The sequence below is a fragment of the Leptinotarsa decemlineata genome, unplaced genomic scaffold, assembly GCF_025532065.1.
Source record: "Leptinotarsa decemlineata unplaced genomic scaffold, Ldec_3_MD MMD2_tig00001719_RagTag_RagTag, whole genome shotgun sequence".
Taxonomy (NCBI): domain Eukaryota; kingdom Metazoa; phylum Arthropoda; class Insecta; order Coleoptera; family Chrysomelidae; genus Leptinotarsa; species Leptinotarsa decemlineata.
This window is the reverse complement of record NW_027412569.1, coordinates 353,961-372,002: the sequence shown is the minus strand read 5'-3', so window position 1 is coordinate 372,002 and position 18,042 is coordinate 353,961. Positions and strand designations below refer to the sequence as shown.

The following is an 18,042-nucleotide window of genomic DNA, read 5'->3' as shown; positions in this document are numbered from 1 at the left end:
ATTTCATGAAAAAAATGTCTTGCTATAATTTTTTTCATATGTATGCTGAAAAATATATTTGTGGAATTACTTTCATTATATCAATTGAAATTCAAGGAGGAAAATCTGCTTATTCTGACAGACAAGATATCGAACTGACTAATTGGCTGTTATATTATTTCTGTTTATGATTGATGTCAATCGAACTTCTAAAATAGCTATTAACGATTGCTTTTCAGTTATCAGCTCATTAAAATTTCGACGTTCTTTCGATATAATGATAGTTCCAATATTTCTGTGCGAATGAAAACATGGCAACAATCATAAAGTTGTTGATTTTGGCTGCTTACATTATTTTAACTTCATCACTTGGTGAGTGTGAAATCATGAAAAACGTCAATATTTTCGGAAACGATCATGTATTTGTTTCATTTATAGGTTGATACCCTTTCTTGATTTTATAATCAAATGAGTTTTGTTTTGGAAAACATCAGTTTTGGTTTTTCACTCCTCCATCTTCATACAAAAAAATGTTAGTCTTTCAGAAGAAGGAAAAAAGTAATTGATTTCAAAATATACTAGTCACAAAGATGTGTAGATCATACGAAAAAGTGACACAAACTGGAGAAAAAAAGCCTTTTCTAAATCACTACTTATATAAATATTGAATTATACTAAACACTTTCCAAATTTTTTTATTCAGTTGTACTCAAAACATTCGTTATGGAATTGAATCAGATATCATTCACAGGATCGCAACACAATTTATACTATTATAAATGTGAAAGTTTGTGAGGATGGATGTATGTTTGTGGTTCCATCACGCCTTAAACGACTGAACGGATTTGGATGAAACTTTACATAAGTACAGCTTATACATCAGAATATTCTATAGGCTACAATTCACAAGGGTTCATGTATCTGTATCTGTACACTAGAGAGGATGAGTGTAGACCCACAGCACTTAGGCCACATGTGACCCAGTGTACATCCTCCGGAGGAGTTGTCCTCCTAGGTCATCGTCCATCCTGTCCTTTCCAGGTAGGTGGAGACATCTCCTTTATATCGGCAGGTGAAGGCCAAGACTCGCCGAACACACACTTTCTTTGGCAACCTTGAGGTGTCTTACGGCGGCCTTCGTGAAGGTTTTGGAAGGTGCAGCGACATTACTGTCGTTGTACGGCTTCTTCAACCTTCTTGGGATTCCCTCCGTGAAGGTGCTCATGTAACGGCCCTTTCCTGCAAGAGCAGCCGGTCCCTTGCCTTTATTCAAGGCTGAGCTCTTAGCGCCCGCCGCAGGAAGTGTCCTTGCTGTTAAAGGTGGAGTTTGGGAGGAGGAAGGTGTACTTATAGTTTCTGCCACTCCTGCCTCTATCGCTCTCTTTCTCCTTTCGGCTTCGGCGCCGCAAATGCGCTTACACCTTGGCCTTTGTATTATATCACGAGGTGATTCCAAGTGGTAGATTGTGGTGGAGATTTTTGTTCATCCCCAGCCACCGCAATAGATTGAGGTGAGCATTTTTATCCAGCCTCAGCATTGGTTTTTTTTTTCTGTGTCTGTTTTTGTGTTTTTTTCATTCATGTGTGTTCCCACGAGTAGCAGGAAAAGATTTGGTCACTCTGGCAGAGCCCCGCATTACCAGAGGTAGACTGATTACAATGAGGTTTCGCCCAGGTCTTCAAGAGGATAGTTCGTAACCGCATATCACCCTGCGGCCATTCATCTGTTGACACGATTCCTTACATCTTAGCTTGGGTAGGCTGGTCCACGGTGGCATGTTTCGCAAAGGTTTTAGGGGAGATTTGGTTCCCCTCTCCCTACCTGTTTCTGCCACTGACCAGGAGTCCGGCGACCCCGTCCGTGGGGCCACATTGGCTTCCCGGACAGAGCCCCTAGTCCCGTGGCCTTTCCCCTATCCGCCACCTAGGGACGCGCCCGATAGGAATCCCAACCCACGGGAGGGTTTTATGTAATTTTGGTTCCCTGAGAGCTATCATGGAGTTACACCGTTGAAGTTACATGCAGATAATGTACCGTTATATTGTTTATCTTAAATAGTATTACTTTTTTCCCATGGGTAATAACTGACCACACTAAACAATAATCAAACTTTAATTTATTTCACTTTAAATACAAAAAACACTTCAACTATAATTTCAACTATTATTCGAAATAACTATCGTCTTACTAGATCGCTCCACGTACCGCACTGTAACTTCCACTTGACTGTCTCGATAGGCGAGTTGATAACGTTTATATTTGACAATCAAAGGTGGTGGAAAATTCCTCGGAATTCCATCGAAGCCGGTAGAATTATTCTATTTCGAACTGAAATATGAAACATTCCTCTTCCATAACGTTCGTATAATCCAGCAAATGTCTGCCAAGAAGAGATACACATGTCTCTGATAGTTCGTCCAGTTTGATCGACGTACTTTTTGCGATAATCACAATTTATAACAGGTAAAATTTCAAAACATCATCTCTCTGATTGAAATTTGCCGAAAAACAACTACTATATATACCTTCAACCAACCACCTTCAAACCAAAAACTACTACCTTGGCTAATAAAACGAAAGACATTGAATTATATCCGATAGACATTTATGTAAGATACTGCTTGGAGGTTAGTCTTACAGATATTTTTCGTTTATTCATCTAATAGATCAACTGAAGACCGGTTTCGAAGTATAAAAAGATATCTGGAAGCAAGCAAGATATCTGGAACTCGAGTAACATCAACGAGGTTCGACTACTTGTATGAAATCTACGTCTGAAAGAAATATATGTTGACTAGTAACAGCTCACGCAGTGGTTTACCAGAATCAGCTGTGTAAATACGTTTTTCGAGATTTCATTTCGAAATATTCATTTTCTCATACTGGAATGAGTAGTTTGTTTGGCATCCATGTTGGTACAAATGTTTTATTTTCATTTTGAAGGTTTCAAAGGTTATACATCCATTTGGGAACCTACTAATGGAACATGCAAAGTGGATTCCTACTTGGTTCTCAAATCTATGAAATCTGATAAATTCGTGAATGGAAAGGATACCATAAATTTGGTTTGGGGTAGAAACTTCGCTCTCTATAGGACGTGGGTAGTAGAAGCAGGAATAGGATGGTTCGTTTTCAGGAATGTAAAAAACGGGAAAGGCAGGTAAGAACGTTTCTTTACTGGATATTCCGTAGGTATGACTCTACGAGTTATACTGATTATTTTTATCACTAACTTATTTTACCCATAGTCAAGAAATACTTAGTTGTGAGATTTTTACTGAACAATTTTAAACGTATTTCATTAGTTCGGAATTCCATTATCTAATATGATATAAATTGATATGAAATTCAATTTCAAATTCAAATTCGTTTATTCATCTGAATAGAATATCACACAATACATGTTCGTTAGGGGTTATAACAATCATTGTGTTCCTTCGATCAATAAGAACTAAGCCTAGGATGTTAGTGTTTTGCACTTCTTAATGATCATCCAGGAAATATGCCTAGAGCTTGTACAGATTATGAATCAGACTAGTCAGACGAGTGATCAGTAAATATTGATTTCAAATAAAAAGCAAAAAGGTACATAAATGTTTATGAGGTAAGTATTTGATAGTTATTTAAAACTATAGGTATCATCAGCTCAACATTATTTTCAGAATAACATCATAATAGTGATTAATAATATTTGTGAACTATATATTCAATGGTTTTCTAAAATTATAGATGAAGATTAACATTATTTTCATTTGACTCTATTAGTTCCTTTACTTTAGTTTTGAAATCTTTCTCCCTTCTCAATTCTTTCACACATAAAGGTAGTGAATTATATAGTTTAGGGCCAATGAAGAAAACAAATCTTTGTTAGTGACTTTTCTTGAAAATAGGCAAGTCAATAGATTTGTTTTCTGTGAATCGCGTATCATAATGTTTAAGCGGATCAACAATGGGCTTTGTTTTACGGTAGGTATATATTAGGCAATAATATGCGAATAAGTTTTTGAAATTTTGTTGCTTGAATTCCTTATACAGGCTTTTGAGTAGTTTGCAATTACAATTTTGAGTAGTTTGCAATTTTTTTAGCGTTGTGGTAGAGACCTCACCGTATTACTATGCAATATCTTTAAATTGACTTAGCTGATGAGTTATAAATTATGGAAAGGTTTTTCCTGCTGAGAATATCACGTAGCAAATAAAACTTATGTATCAGTTGCCGTAATTTCTTTGTTACATATAATGCATGTTCATCCCACCTTAGGTGTTGATCCACTATCACACCAGGATACTTTAGTTTATTGATTTTTTCAATCTGTGGACAACCTCTGAGCCATATTTCATCACAAGAATAACTATGTACTGAAATATATCTTTCTGTAGGTTGGTCTTCACTAGTTAGAGAGAAGGTGATAAAATTACTCTTCTGAAAATGTACTGTTAATAGGCTATGATTCAACCAACTGTGGATGTGAGAGAGGCCTAATTTAGTACATTCATATACCTGTTCCCATGTTTCATTTATGAAAACAATAGCAGTATCATCTGCATATGATACTATATGGCCATGAAAGTTATTTAGATCAGCAATGTCGTTAATATACACGAGAAACAATATTGGACCCAGCACTGAACCCTGTGGAACACCTATTGTGATTTTCAGTGAATCACTGAGACACTCTTCAATTTTTACTTGCTGTGTCCTGTTTTGTAAATAATTTTTTAATAGATTCAGTGCTGTGCCACGTATGCCAACTTTATTGAGACGTTCAAGTAAAATATTGTGCGACACAGTGTCGAAAGCTTTGGCCAAGTCAAGAAATACCGCAAGGCATTTTCTTGATTTATTCAAGCTTCCGACAATATTTTTAGTTAGATCCATAATTGCATCTTCTGTACTCTTATTTTTCTGAAATCCATACTGTTTCTCTGTGATACACTTATGCTTGGTAAAAAATTTCACAAAACAATATTTTTGCAAAGTTGTTTATAACTGAGATGGGTCTACAAGGTGTTCCTTAAACACATGCTAATATTTAAGGAGGTAATTTTTAGACCCATTTTAGGGAAAAAACGTCCTACGGACGTATGTCCTAAACGCCTTAATTTTTGAGATATAGGGTGGCAAAGTTTTCAAAAATAATCAGTTTTTTAATAATAACTGAGATAATTTTGTAGACATCTTTGGCATATTTGGTACATATGTTCCATGCCTCAAGACGCATTTTCTGATGTATAATTTTCTTAATTTTCTCTGCCAGTGGCGTACGTACGAGTTTTGAAATGTATATTTTTGGCGAAAAAAATACTACGCCACTGATTTATCTTGAATTAAAAATTATTTTTGAAATCTACATACATTTTTGAGCACATTTGATTTGCTGGGTTTTCTTTGTCCGACGCATGGTTTTCGCTCAAAAAATTAAAAATCGCTTTACTTAAGGATAAATTCCTTAAAAATCTGATGCGGTATCGTGCATCGACTGAAAGCAAACTAAGAGATCAGATTTGTTGCGAAATAATTGAGGATCTAAAAGGTATTTGTTTGTTGTCAGATGCACTGTTCTCAATTAAAATTACGTCATAACGCAGCACCGCTTAATAATTTTTGAAAATATAAATTTAGTTATCCTGGAATAAATGACGTGTAGCAGAATTTATTTACTGCACCTCTTGGAAATATGGAGTTTGTCAATATGTGATTTCTTTTAAAGATTAAAAGCAGAAAAAACAGCGTACCCACCATAGCAATAAAAAACGAATCCTCTGTATGTACAAACGTCAGTAGCTAATATTGATGTTGGTTTAAAGTAAGGTGTTGGTGTTAAAAACTGTCACAGCGCATTTTGATTGATTTTGAAGTGTTATTGAAGTTATTTTGGTAATCCGCTGTTTTTCTGAATATCAGTAAATATGGTAAATTATACGAATGCGGAAATTGCGCAGATCCATTACGTATATGGCCTTGCCGATGGTAATGCAACAGAAGCCAGGCGCATTTATCAGGAAAGATATCCTAATCGTGCCTTACCAGATAGCCGAACCTTTTCAAATATTCATCGTCGACTTGGGAAAACTGGTAGTTTCAAGAAAGGGACTCCGGAAGGTAGACCTCGTGTAGTGAGAACTCCTGAAATTGAGGAAGCGGTGCTGCAAGAAATTGAGGAACATCCTGAGACGAGTACGAGGAAGATCGCTAGAACTCTGGACATTTGTCATCAAATTGTTTGGCGTATTTTGGTTGATTTTTTGTTATACCCATACCATATTTCAAGAGTGCAGGCATTACTCCCCAGAGATTTTCCACAGCGTGTGAACTCCAGTCAGTGGTATCTACAAAGTATTGCACTAAATCCGCAGTTTGAGACACAAATTTTGTTCACAGACGAAGCAAATTTTTCTCGGAATGCCATTCAAAATTTCCATAACAATCATGTGTGGGCTGAAGAAAATCCCCATGCAATAACCGAAACCCATTTCCAACACCAATTTTCGGTTAATGTATGGGCAGGAATTATAGGTGATCATCTAATTGGCCCATTTTTTCTACCAGGACGCCTTGATGGTCGTTCTTATTTACACTTTCTCGAAGAAGACTCACCTGGGTTATTGGAAGATGTGCCACTTGCGTTAAGGAATCGAATATGGTACATGCACGATGGCGCCCCTGCTCATTTCAGTGTAATTGTCCGAAACCATTCAAATACAGTGTATCCTAATCGTTGGATAGGTCGCGGAGGACCTCAGCAATGGCCAGCAAGATCCCCCGATCTCAACAGTTTAGATTTTTTTTATGGGGTCACCTTAAAACTCTTGTGTATAAAACTCACGTTAATACTTTAGAAGATTTAAGATAGCGAATAGTTGCCTCGTGTGAAACTATACGAAATAAGCCGTGAATATTTGAACGGGTGCGTAATTCCATGCGTAGAAGGGCGGAAGCATGCATACTAAGTGCAGGTGGCTACTTCCAACAATTTTTATAATCAGTTTTGGTATTATTACTAATCAACAAATTTGTGCTATTCGTTTAGACTTACTGTCACAAAATAAAATAAAACTCGTTTTTGTGAAAAATGTATTTTTTTGCAGATTATGTTTTCAAATATCATCAGGGAATTGGTAATGCGTTATGAAGCAATTTTCAGATTCTCATTCATTTTAGAATTGATCTAATTTCTTAATTTGCTTTCTGTTTTATTTTTTCGAGTGAAAATCATGCGTCGGACAAAGAAATACCAAGAGATCAAATTTTCTCAAAAATAAATGAGGATTTCAAAAATGATTTTATTTTGAAAAGAAAGCATTGGCGTAGTACTTTTTCCCCAAAAATATTCAATGCGAAACCCGTAGGGATGCCACTGTTTGAAAAAATATATATTTGTGTACATCAGAAAATGCGCTTCGAGGCATGGAACATATGTACCAAATATGCCAAAAATGTCTACAAAATTACCTCAGTTATTATTAAAAAACTGATTATTTTCGAAAACTTTGCCACCCTGTATCTCAAAAGTTAAGGCGTTTAGGACATACATCCATAGAACGTTTTTTCCTTAAAATGGGTCTAAGAATTACCTCCTTAAATATTAGCATGTGTTTAAGAAACATCCTGTATAATTGCTAGGGGTTTTGTAATCACCAGATTTATGAATGAGGGTGATAATTGCATTTTTCCACTGGGAACGTATTATACCTGTTTCAAAAGACAAATTTATTAAATGTTTCAAGGGGCAATAATACTAGAGTGTACTGATTTTGCTGAAGTCGTGGATATTTCATCTTCTCCAGCGGCACACTTATTTTTCAATGTTGAGATGGTTTCAATTAGTTCATTATCTGACACTGGGTATAGAAATATCGATTCATTCAGAGTTTTATCCGAAGTTATAAAATTTCTATGTGGATCTTTTCTATTTTTTTCTAATCTTTTCTGCTCAGTTATGTCCTATATTTGTGAAGTATGTGTTGAAGATATTTGATTTTTCTGTGTTATCTGTAATCTCCTTTCCATTTGTTCCTAGTATGTTTATCGTTCCTAACTCCTTTTTCGACGAAGTTGAATTGGATGCACAATTGATCACTTCCCAAACTTTTTCAAAGTTATTTCCTGCTTCCATTAGTTGGTTTTTATAGAAATAATTTTTTGTTTGTCTTTGAAAACTTTAAAGGATTAGCTGAAAGAAACAATTATATCAAGCCAAAAAAACGTAATTTACAATGAAATGAAGTACACGAGATGAAAATTGAAAAATATCAACAAGATATGAAAATTAAAAAACTAAAAATTAAAAGATTTCAAGCCAAGTTACTTCACGACGTTTCGATTGGTAGTATTCACAATCGTTATCACCCAAAAACGATTGTGGATATTAACAATGCAAACGTCGTGAAGTAACTTTGCTTGGAATCTTTAATTTTCATTTCTTGTTAATAAATTTCAATTTTCATCTCGTGTTAATAATTCAATTTTCTGATTTTTTGATTATTGCTTGTATTTCATCTCATTGTAATTTCAGTTTTTTTGCTTAATATAATTGCTTAATGCATTCGAACTGATGAAATACACTACGAAACATTGTCAAACACCTTCAAACAAAAGTTTTACACGTGTTTCGTTATGAAATACCTTCTTCATGCGTGTATTTACCCTTTATCTTACCCATTTAGCTGTAACTTCATTTACTTGTACCTATTATTTTGATTTTCGCACCAAAAACATGTATTGGAATTCTTTTTTATAGTTTCTTTCATCACGTTTCTTTTGTTTTGTATCCAAAGAAAAATATCAGAATATTCTGAAAGTTCGCAAAACTCTTCAGAGCATTCCAGGACCATGAGACTCATTTTCAAGCCGTTATCACCCGAAGACGATTGTGACGTCCACCGCCACATTATTCCAGACAAATAAGAAACTATTTGGATTGGCCATCGACGTCCTACGGAATGGCCAGCCCGCTCGCCAGATTTGACACCTTTGAACTTTTTCATGGGGTCATTTTGAGCAATACAAACGTGGTTTGGAATCGTTTGATTTTCATTTCTTGTTGATAATTTTTATTTTTCATCTCGTGTTAATTCAATTTTCTGATTTTTTGATTGTTGCTTGTATTTTATCTCATTGTAATTTCAGTTTTTTTGCCTAGTATACTTAAAGCTTACAGACCTAAGTGGATGAATGTGTTATGTCACATTTTTGAAAAAACTGATTTTATTTGTTTTTTGAGCCCCAAGGTTCCAATCTAACTTTTTATAAGGTAATACATATCTATAACTACATTTAAAAAAACTGCTAGTTGATAAAAGTGGTATGTCGCATAGTATACTCACCGTTTTCGTGGATTAAAGTGTCATGTCACAAATCTAGGACATAACACATTTATCTGCTAAAAAACGCAAGGCTGTTTTGTAGGCACGAGTTGTGTTGCAGTGACATGTCACTTATGAGATTATGTTTTATAAATTGCGTGCATCGTAGCTCCACATAATTTTGACCAATTAGTGAGATGATTTGTGCTTTATATTTCAAATATGATGATTAGAGAAGAGCCCAACGTATTTTTCGATTATTGTGTGAAAATCAAAAGTTGAATTTTGCGAAGAAAGGTAAGATTTTGATTAGTTTTTCAAGTTTTAGAATTTGAAACAATACATTATTGTTTGTAGACGTACAAAGCAGTTCGAATACTATAAACATTCAACGAAAATGTACAAGTGAGCAGAGTGAGCAGCTTTTTCAAGAGAGTACACAAAACCCATCTACTTCAAAAGGCTTGATACGTTAGTTTTGTTAATTTTTTTACTATTTCATTTCAGATAGTACTCTAAAGAACCTTCTAATTTTAGATTTCATCTAGTGACGAATTTGTTCCTTCGGATAATTCGGATTATTCTAGTTAGATTCAGATTTTGATGGTGATTATAAAAAAAGTAAAGACAATACCATTTGTATGAGAAGATAAAATGTGAAGAAAAATATTTTTTTGCCAAGAAATTAATACTAAAAGTACTTCAGATAATGTAGACGTGGAAAATGAATTAAATGAAATTCATGTTTCTGAAATTGAAAATGATGCAGATGAAAATGAGATCAACACTTGTGAAAATGAAAATATTGCTCACGAACAGTTGCATGTTACTGGCGAAGGAGAAAAGACGTACAGTGTTAAAACTCAGAAATGAACGAAGAAAACAATTTTGACGTTAAACCCAAAATCTGCAGAAAAAGGCTACGATATCCCCAAGAATGGAAGCGAAAAAAAGCTACAATGTGTAGAGAAAGGGGATTGCAATACGTTTCGCAAAGAGGAAAAGTCATGTCAAAAAAAGTAATAGAGATAGACTTGTTGTGCAAAGAAAAAAACAGGTTACAGTGTGGATCTAAATTCAATCTAGAAGCTAGGGAAGCAATTCTGAATTTTTTTTTCAAAAGCATTGATATATATCCAGTTGCTCGAAATCGTATTGGTACAAAACAACAGAAGAATCGTTTGCATATTCAATAAGTTTTGAGAAACAAAAAATACCGGTGTGTAAAGTCGCTTTTTGTTCCCTTTATCAAATAGGAAGAAGAAAGATGGAAAATATGCAAAAAAAGCTTAAAACAACCTATCAGCTCCATCGCCAAGGGGCACAAGGACGACATTAAAATAGGCCAAGCAAAATTGATGAGGAAGTGATAGCCTGTATTGTGAATCATATTAAGGAATTTCCGGCAGAGAAATCTCACTATTCACGCAATAAAAATGAAAACAAATAGTTTTTATACCCATTACTTAACGTACCGCAGATGCACCATATTATGTACATAAAGAAGTGTAAAAAAAAACTTGAAGACATATATTTCGTCAAAATTTCTATGTATCGTCATATATTCGAAACAAGATTTAACCTTTCATTTTGTCACCCCACTACACGTGAAGTGTATGCGATGCCGGTGGAAATACTGCTGATCACAAAGACAACTATAACTTCGCTTTCGAATCTCAAAAGCCACATTCCAACAAAAACATAGTCTACATCACTATGGATTTGCAACAAACTATGCCTCTGCCCAAGCTATCAACCGCAAAAGCATTTTACTTAAGACAAATGTGTCTATGCAATTTTGGGATACACTGTACCTATTACCTATTTGGGACAGAAATCATACTTCTTTACGTGGACTGAGGATGTAGCCAATAGAGGCAGCAATGAAATTGCAAGTTGTCCGTTTCGGTTTTGTAAAATGCTTAGAAAAGAATATCCAGAAAATAATGTGATTGTATGGTCTCATTCGTGTGCTTTTTAAAAATAATTGATCACAAGTTCCCGAAAGTAGGTCATAGCTATCTTGATTCTGATAGGGACTTTGGCCGGATCGAGAAAATTGACAGGAAACATTTTTATACCTGACCAATATCGTGACATTATAAAGTCATCAAGTACAAAAAATAATGTTTGTGTAAACATGGAACTTTTTCTATAATTTCGAAGAGCTCCCAGGAAAACTTTATTCATTTAGAAAGCAGAATAACAGTCTAAATGACAAAATTAATCTTCGGGATGATGTAAAATGGATTAGAGTGAAAGAATTTGGCTACTATTATTATAAAACATGTTTGAATGATTATACACCATTTCGTCAGGTTGATTTAAATAAAAAAGGTACGCAAAATCTTAACAGAAGTGAAGTAAAACCGACTAGACTCACACAGAAAAAAAGGCGGTTTGACTCTTGATAAGCTACAAAATTTAAAAGATCCAACAAATTTGTTAAAAGAGGGATACAGGTGGTTTTACGAGGACATTTTAAAAAACAACATCGAAAACCCAAAAGAAGAAGAGAAAAACATGTTAAATTTTTTAATAACCAGCTTTTGTGTATTTTTATAAAATAAATAAACATTAGTTTACTTGACTCTTTTATCTATATAAACCAAACCTCACCTTAAATTTAAGTTTGATGAATGAAGGTGCTATGTACATAAAACTCTGTTTTCCTTGTAAGTTACAACTTTTTTACAAATCAAGATTAATGGAAATGAAAATAATGATTATATACCCATTTAATAAAAGTCCCAAGCTGAAAGCAAAAAAAAAGTTCCAAATCAAAACGGTTTATTACTATTTACTCGAAACTTCAGTTTTGTGACATTACACCTTTATTCACTTAGGTCTTCAATTGTTTTTTTCAGCTAATCTTTTTAATTTTTTCTAGATGCTTTCAAGAATTTCAAATCATTTTATATCATATTAGACGATGGAAGTCCGAACTGACGAAATACACTACGAAACATTGTCAAACACCTTCAAACAAAAGTTTTACACGTGTTTTGTTATGAAATAGCTTCTTCATGCGTGTATTCACCCTTTAAATTACCCACTTTGCACTAGCTGTGATTTTATTTACCTATACCTATTATTTCAATTTTTGCACCAAAAACATGTAGGTATTGGAATTCTTTTTTACAGTTTCTTTCAACATGTTTCTTTTGTTTTGTATCGTAAGAAAAATGTCAGAATATTCTGAAATATATAATATAATTTGTATACCGATCCATTAGAATCAATTCGCAATGATTCAGTACATTGAAATATAAACCAAAATTTTTCACAAAGTTTCCACAATTTTTCCCAGTCGACCAATTTTTTTTAAAGACAAAACACTACAGGAATTCATGTTGGATTTTAGTCGCTCTTATAAATATGGAGTTATCTGTCTTTGCATTTTTTATGAGCTACTCATATTATTGAAATAGATGTAAGAACTTCTGAAAATGTTTTCGGAGTGTTCAGACTGGTCTATAATCTTCTAGAATTCCGTTCAGTTATTCTAGAATGTTCTAGAATAACTGAACAAAATTTTCAAATATGTAATGGAATAAATCCTTTCTTGATACAAAATGCCTCCACGATTTTATCGTTGGTGCGGAAATTTCACTTTTTTCTGTTAAAGTAATTATTCAGATTTAGTAAATTACACCTACTTCAGTAGGGGTACAAAATCGCCCACAGCATTGATAAAATATTTCGTGATGTGAAAAAATATCCTCCAATATCCTCCAATATCCTCCATAAACAATATATGTGCAAAAAACACACTAATTAATTAGAAAATGAAAAATAAACCTATCCAGACCGCAAGCTCGTGGAAATCAACATTTCTGATGGAGTTTGAAAATGTCAGCGACATGAATGTGAATATAAAGCATATTTAATGAAAATGATGAAAAAAATGTACAGATGAAGCGTTTTACCAATCATCCGTAGATTTTGAATTCTCACAAATATCCAAAGTATTTGTATACTACCTTGGGGTAGGACGGTAGCCTGGTGGATTAACGTGAGTGGTTTGCTCCACGAGCGTTGTGTGAACCGGTGGTTCAAGCCGCAAGGCCGGACGATCAATTTTTCACTTCCTATCGTCTAACCCGTGTTAGGGATCACACGTTAAAAGATAAGACCTCGTTATTCCTTAGCTCGCACAAGTTTCGACTTTTGAGAGTTGTCGTCCGTAGAGTAAATCAAGACATTGGTCAATAAAGACATTTGCAAAACTACATGAACTAAACTTCGAATTGCTCCCACATACACCGTATTCGCAATATTCGGCTCCCAGAGACTTCTGGCTATTCGCAGATCTCAAAAAATGCTCACCGGTAAAAAATTTCGCTCGAATGAAACTGAGGCCTATTTTGAGGCAATAGATATATTGTTCTACAAAAGTGATATTGAAATGTTAAAACGGCGCTGAAATGATTGTGTGGCTCTTGTGTGACCTCTTACGAAATAAATAAAGAGCAGGTAGCCATATTTTAATGATGTTAATTCCTTCGTTGTTCGGATCGAAATCATTCCTGTGCTTCTGAATATATATCGCTTCTTTTGGATCGTCTTGGATAGTAACGTTGAGTTTTTTCGAGGACTCGTTTATTTCTTCCAAAGCAATAACGTGGGTAATAGTTGAATTTTTTAGGAAAACACATTGGAAATCATTCGCGAAAATGAGAACTGCTCTTGCGGAAACATTATGGAAAAACGTGTTCTGTGAAACTTCAAAAAGAGTTTTGATGTCAATGAGTTCATGTCTTTCCTAGATGTATTACATGCAATTTGAATTCAAAACAATAAATTTCGAGGTGTCTCAAAGTACGGTATTGGGTCTCTGCCTTCTCAATGTATACATAAATAATTCATATGTATACTTTGGAAGTTTCCCACAAATTTAATAATAATAATAATATTCATTTCTAAAATATGCCGACCATTTCAGCTTGTACACAGACAATATAGAATGAAATAATGTCAACAAAAAAAAAAGAAAAAGACTACATATACTCATAAATATATACATTTCTATAATTCGGTTTGGTCTACATAGTCACTAGTTGTGGAATTGGCCGCGGTGGTAGTGCGTCCGACTCACGATCGGAAGGTCGTGTGTTCGATTCCCGCCTCGACCAGATATTTTTCTCGAGAGAATTTATCTGGTTGAAGCTGGAATGATTCTGCAACCGTGTTAGGAATCACACGTTAAAAGGTAAGACCTCGTTAGCCCTTAGCTCGCACAAGTTTTTCAACTTCTGAGAGTTGTCGTTCGTATGGGGGCGGCAGCTGATTAACGGAAAAACAGATTTTAAACAGATTTTTAAACACTATGTGGTTCTAAATCTATTAAATATTTTTTCATTTCTTTCTTAGATTTTTTCATGCTCCTCAAATATTTGATTCGATTAGGCAATTTATTGTACAGCTTTATTGACATGTAATGAGGAGTTTTTTCTGTTATGGTTAACCTATGTATAGGAAGCAAGAAATCATTTTTTCTTGTTCCATAGGAATGTTGATTATTATTGTTAAAGAACAAATGCCCATTTTTCAATACAAACATTAAGCATTCATAAATTTAAAGATCATATTTCGTCGTTATCCCATTAGTTTTGAAAACATATCTACACGATTGATTACACTTATATTACTCATCATTCTAATTGCTCTTTTCTGAATTACAAATATTTCATTCAAATTACTATTGCTTCCCCAAAATATGATTCCATATCTAGCTACAGACTCAAAATTTGAGAAACCGATTCTTTGTTGAGATATTTGTGAACCACCCTTAGTCCATACGAAATTTTGCTCAATTTGTTAGCGGTATAATCAATCTGTTTGTCCCATTTCAAGAATTCATCAATATAAAGTCCTAGAAATTTGGTGTCTTCTGAATATTTTATAGTAATATTTTCAATATTCAAATTTCAAGGTCGTTCTATCTGTAATTGATTAGTTCTAAAAAGTATAATAGTTTCAGATTCATTTAAAATTAACCTATTCCAAGTGAATGATTCCTTTGTATCATTAAACATTTCTATACCTGTTTTTACTACTTCAGGGTATGTTTCACGGCATATCAATAAATTAGTGTAATCAGTGTCTATGTACTGCGAATGATTTTTTCGCAAATCGCTCATAATTTTTTTTTTCATGAATATACAAGAAGAACACTCACCTGAAAAATATCACCTATATGTCACGAGAGTTGTTAGATGATCTAAAAGTATCTTGTGAAGTAACAGGAGATGAATTATGTTAGCACCCACATACACCCAACAGAGTAGAGTAGACTCATCATTCACTACAAATCATTATTTTTTTGTATGATTGTTCTGAAAATCAATAGTTCATATCCAACTATGTTTTAATGTAACAATATTCAGTAGCGTCAATAATTCTAGAGGATGATGCTTCTTACTCAATAGTTTCGATGATGATATTGGTGCTGTTTCTTTCAAGCTTTCATGCTGAAGATGAAAGATTTGATTGTATCTTGTTTGTATTCTCACTTTTCTATTATAATTTCTATTCTGCCGTAGGAAGTTGATGAGTATTAAGGGAGGATGCAAGAAAGCTAAACCAGGAACTAAACTCATACTTCGATATGAAGATGAAACTCAGGAAGATAATAAATTCGTATTCAACTCAGATGGAACTATTCAGAGTCTTTGTGGCAAAGAGTTGTATCTTCAGGTAGAAAATGGGCATATAGTACTAGCAGATATTGGTGAGCCAAGTGCAAGCAAGAAAGATATCAGATTCTTAATGGAACCTTTATGAGTGGGACGATATCTTCAATATTTGTTGTATACTTTTGGGTCTTGTAGAATCTACAATATAACACACATGGAATTATTTTTTGGATTTTTCACCTATCCAAATTCGATGTTTCACGATACCAAATTTTGTACGTTTTCCCCCCTCTTTTCTGACGATATTTGTGTCGTTATGGGTTGAAAATTCCACGACAAATATCGTCTTGCTCTGGTGGTCAAAAAGGACTACATAAGTCTTATTAGCATGTATGAGCCTGAGGGTGAGAAACGAATAGTTACTATAAATTCAGCACTTCTCTTTCCCCATAACGTATTCAGAATCTCACCGGAGCGTAAGGCAACACCGGTATCACGTCAATATCGTGAAATTACCATAGATGATAATAAAGAGAATCTTTAGGGCTGCATTATGTCGGTGGTTATAAGCATATGCTGGACATGCTGAGAGCAAGTGCATTATAGGGTCTCAAGCGACTCGCGATAGGCCCTGCACCTTGTGTCAGGAACCTCTATACCATCACGAGATTGTGGTAGACCAAGGTGTTGAAAACATAATTCTGGCAGGCCATGATGAACCCTTCAGTTTTCGGCTTCAGCCCACTCGACCTAAGGAAAGCCAAGGTCAGGCGCTAAGCTAAGGTCTTCAATGTTGTTGAAGAAAACTCCATGCATTGGCCAATCCCTCGCCCAGAGTTGAAAACTTCACCAGCTGCTCGGGCAGTTGGTCTAAAAAAAAAATCAATTGATGCTCTCTCATGGTCGCTGACCTTGCAGAGAAGGGGATCCAAACTATTTGATAACTGTATAAGCTTCATCTGTCATGTATATACTTCAAACTCAAAAGTCCACGGCTTCTCTGTTGACTGGGGAAGTACAGCCATGAAACGGATGATTTGGGATGCAAAGTCGATGGAGGTGCATCATTTTTTGGGTCTCTACGTCGAGTTTATACAGTTCCTCCCGAGTCCACTTCACTACCACAAACGGGAAAGTAAGACTGGAACGGTAATCATATTTGATGCAGCAACTTTGTTTTTCCCTGTCAGTTCCGATGATCAGATCTGCCGGAGTTCGTGATGATACTTGCTGTTCTTCACTGTTGTTACCTCTTGTGAGTGACGTTTCACCCCGAGGTGAGTATACGTCTCTTCATGTACGAGCTGCGCATACCCTCCGTAGTCCCCAAATCATCCGTTTTTGAGATGAACCATTGCACATTTGTCTATTTTAAATTTCATACCGATAGCAAGCGTGTACTCTTTCACCAACCTCAATGATCGACCTCAAGTTTAAAATCATCCATATAGAACAAATAGGTGACCTTGTGCTACCGGTTTCTGGGGATGCCGTAGTTATACCCTCGAGAATATCTGAGCGTAACGGATAATCGCAATAGTGGGATGCAGAGGAAAAGGAGACTGAAAAATTGCCCTGGAATACACCCCTTTTGAAAGTGACCCGCCCTGTTTGGACTCTAGCTCGACCAGAGGTTATGGTGAAGCGAGTCCTCCAGAGTGGTATCAGTTGTTCAAAATAACCAACTATTTTGCCGGGTAACGAAAGATATCTGAGCAATTGCAAGATGAAATCATGCGTTGTTGTATCAAATGCCTTGTGGTGATCGATCCAGGCTATAGAGAGGTTATGCTCACACTATATTGAGTCCTGCGTTATACATCTATCCAAGAGCAGGTTCTCTTTACACCCAGCGACTCCTCTCTTCGACCCTCTCTGCTCATATATCCATTCTAACACTCGGTCAACTGCGGTGACTATTATTGTGTATAAGGTGCTCGTAAACAATCTATAACATCTCCACTTTTCATTATTATTATTATTTCTGAAACTATTCTTTTCAGAAAGTTTCACGATGTTACTACCTTTCATTTTACGAAGGTGGTCCCAGAAGTACCCTGCCCAAAAATTTTGGAAAACAATGAATTTATTTCTCAACATTATCTTCTTGCAGCTCTA

The 18,042-nt window shown here is 35.1% G+C and overlaps 1 protein-coding gene across 1 annotated transcript; it reads left to right on the top strand.

Moving 5' to 3' along the window:
• Positions 1 to 237: 237 nt before the first annotated feature.
• On the top strand, positions 238 to 16,147 carry LOC111511614 (uncharacterized). The gene is made up of 3 exons (XM_023167644.2): positions 238 to 351; positions 2,924 to 3,140; positions 15,832 to 16,147. Exons 1-3 carry the CDS (start codon positions 291 to 293, stop codon positions 16,070 to 16,072), a joined length of 519 nt encoding a protein of 172 aa, XP_023023412.2. The 5' UTR covers positions 238 to 290; the 3' UTR covers positions 16,073 to 16,147.
• The last annotated feature ends 1,895 nt before the right edge of the window (positions 16,148 to 18,042 follow it).

What these genes read in the sequence shown, in the direction of transcription:
- LOC111511614 (XM_023167644.2), top strand. Translation starts at nt 291, where the DNA reads ATGGCAACAATCATAAAGTTGTTGATTTTGGCTGCTTACATTATTTTA. An exon ending in TATTTTAACTTCATCACTTG is followed by an intron (nt 352 to 2,923) that starts GTGAGTGTGAAA and finishes TTCATTTTGAAG; the next exon opens with GTTTCAAAGGTTATACATCC. An exon ending in GTAAAAAACGGGAAAGGCAG is followed by an intron (nt 3,141 to 15,831) that starts GTAAGAACGTTT and finishes ATTCTGCCGTAG; the next exon opens with GAAGTTGATGAGTATTAAGG.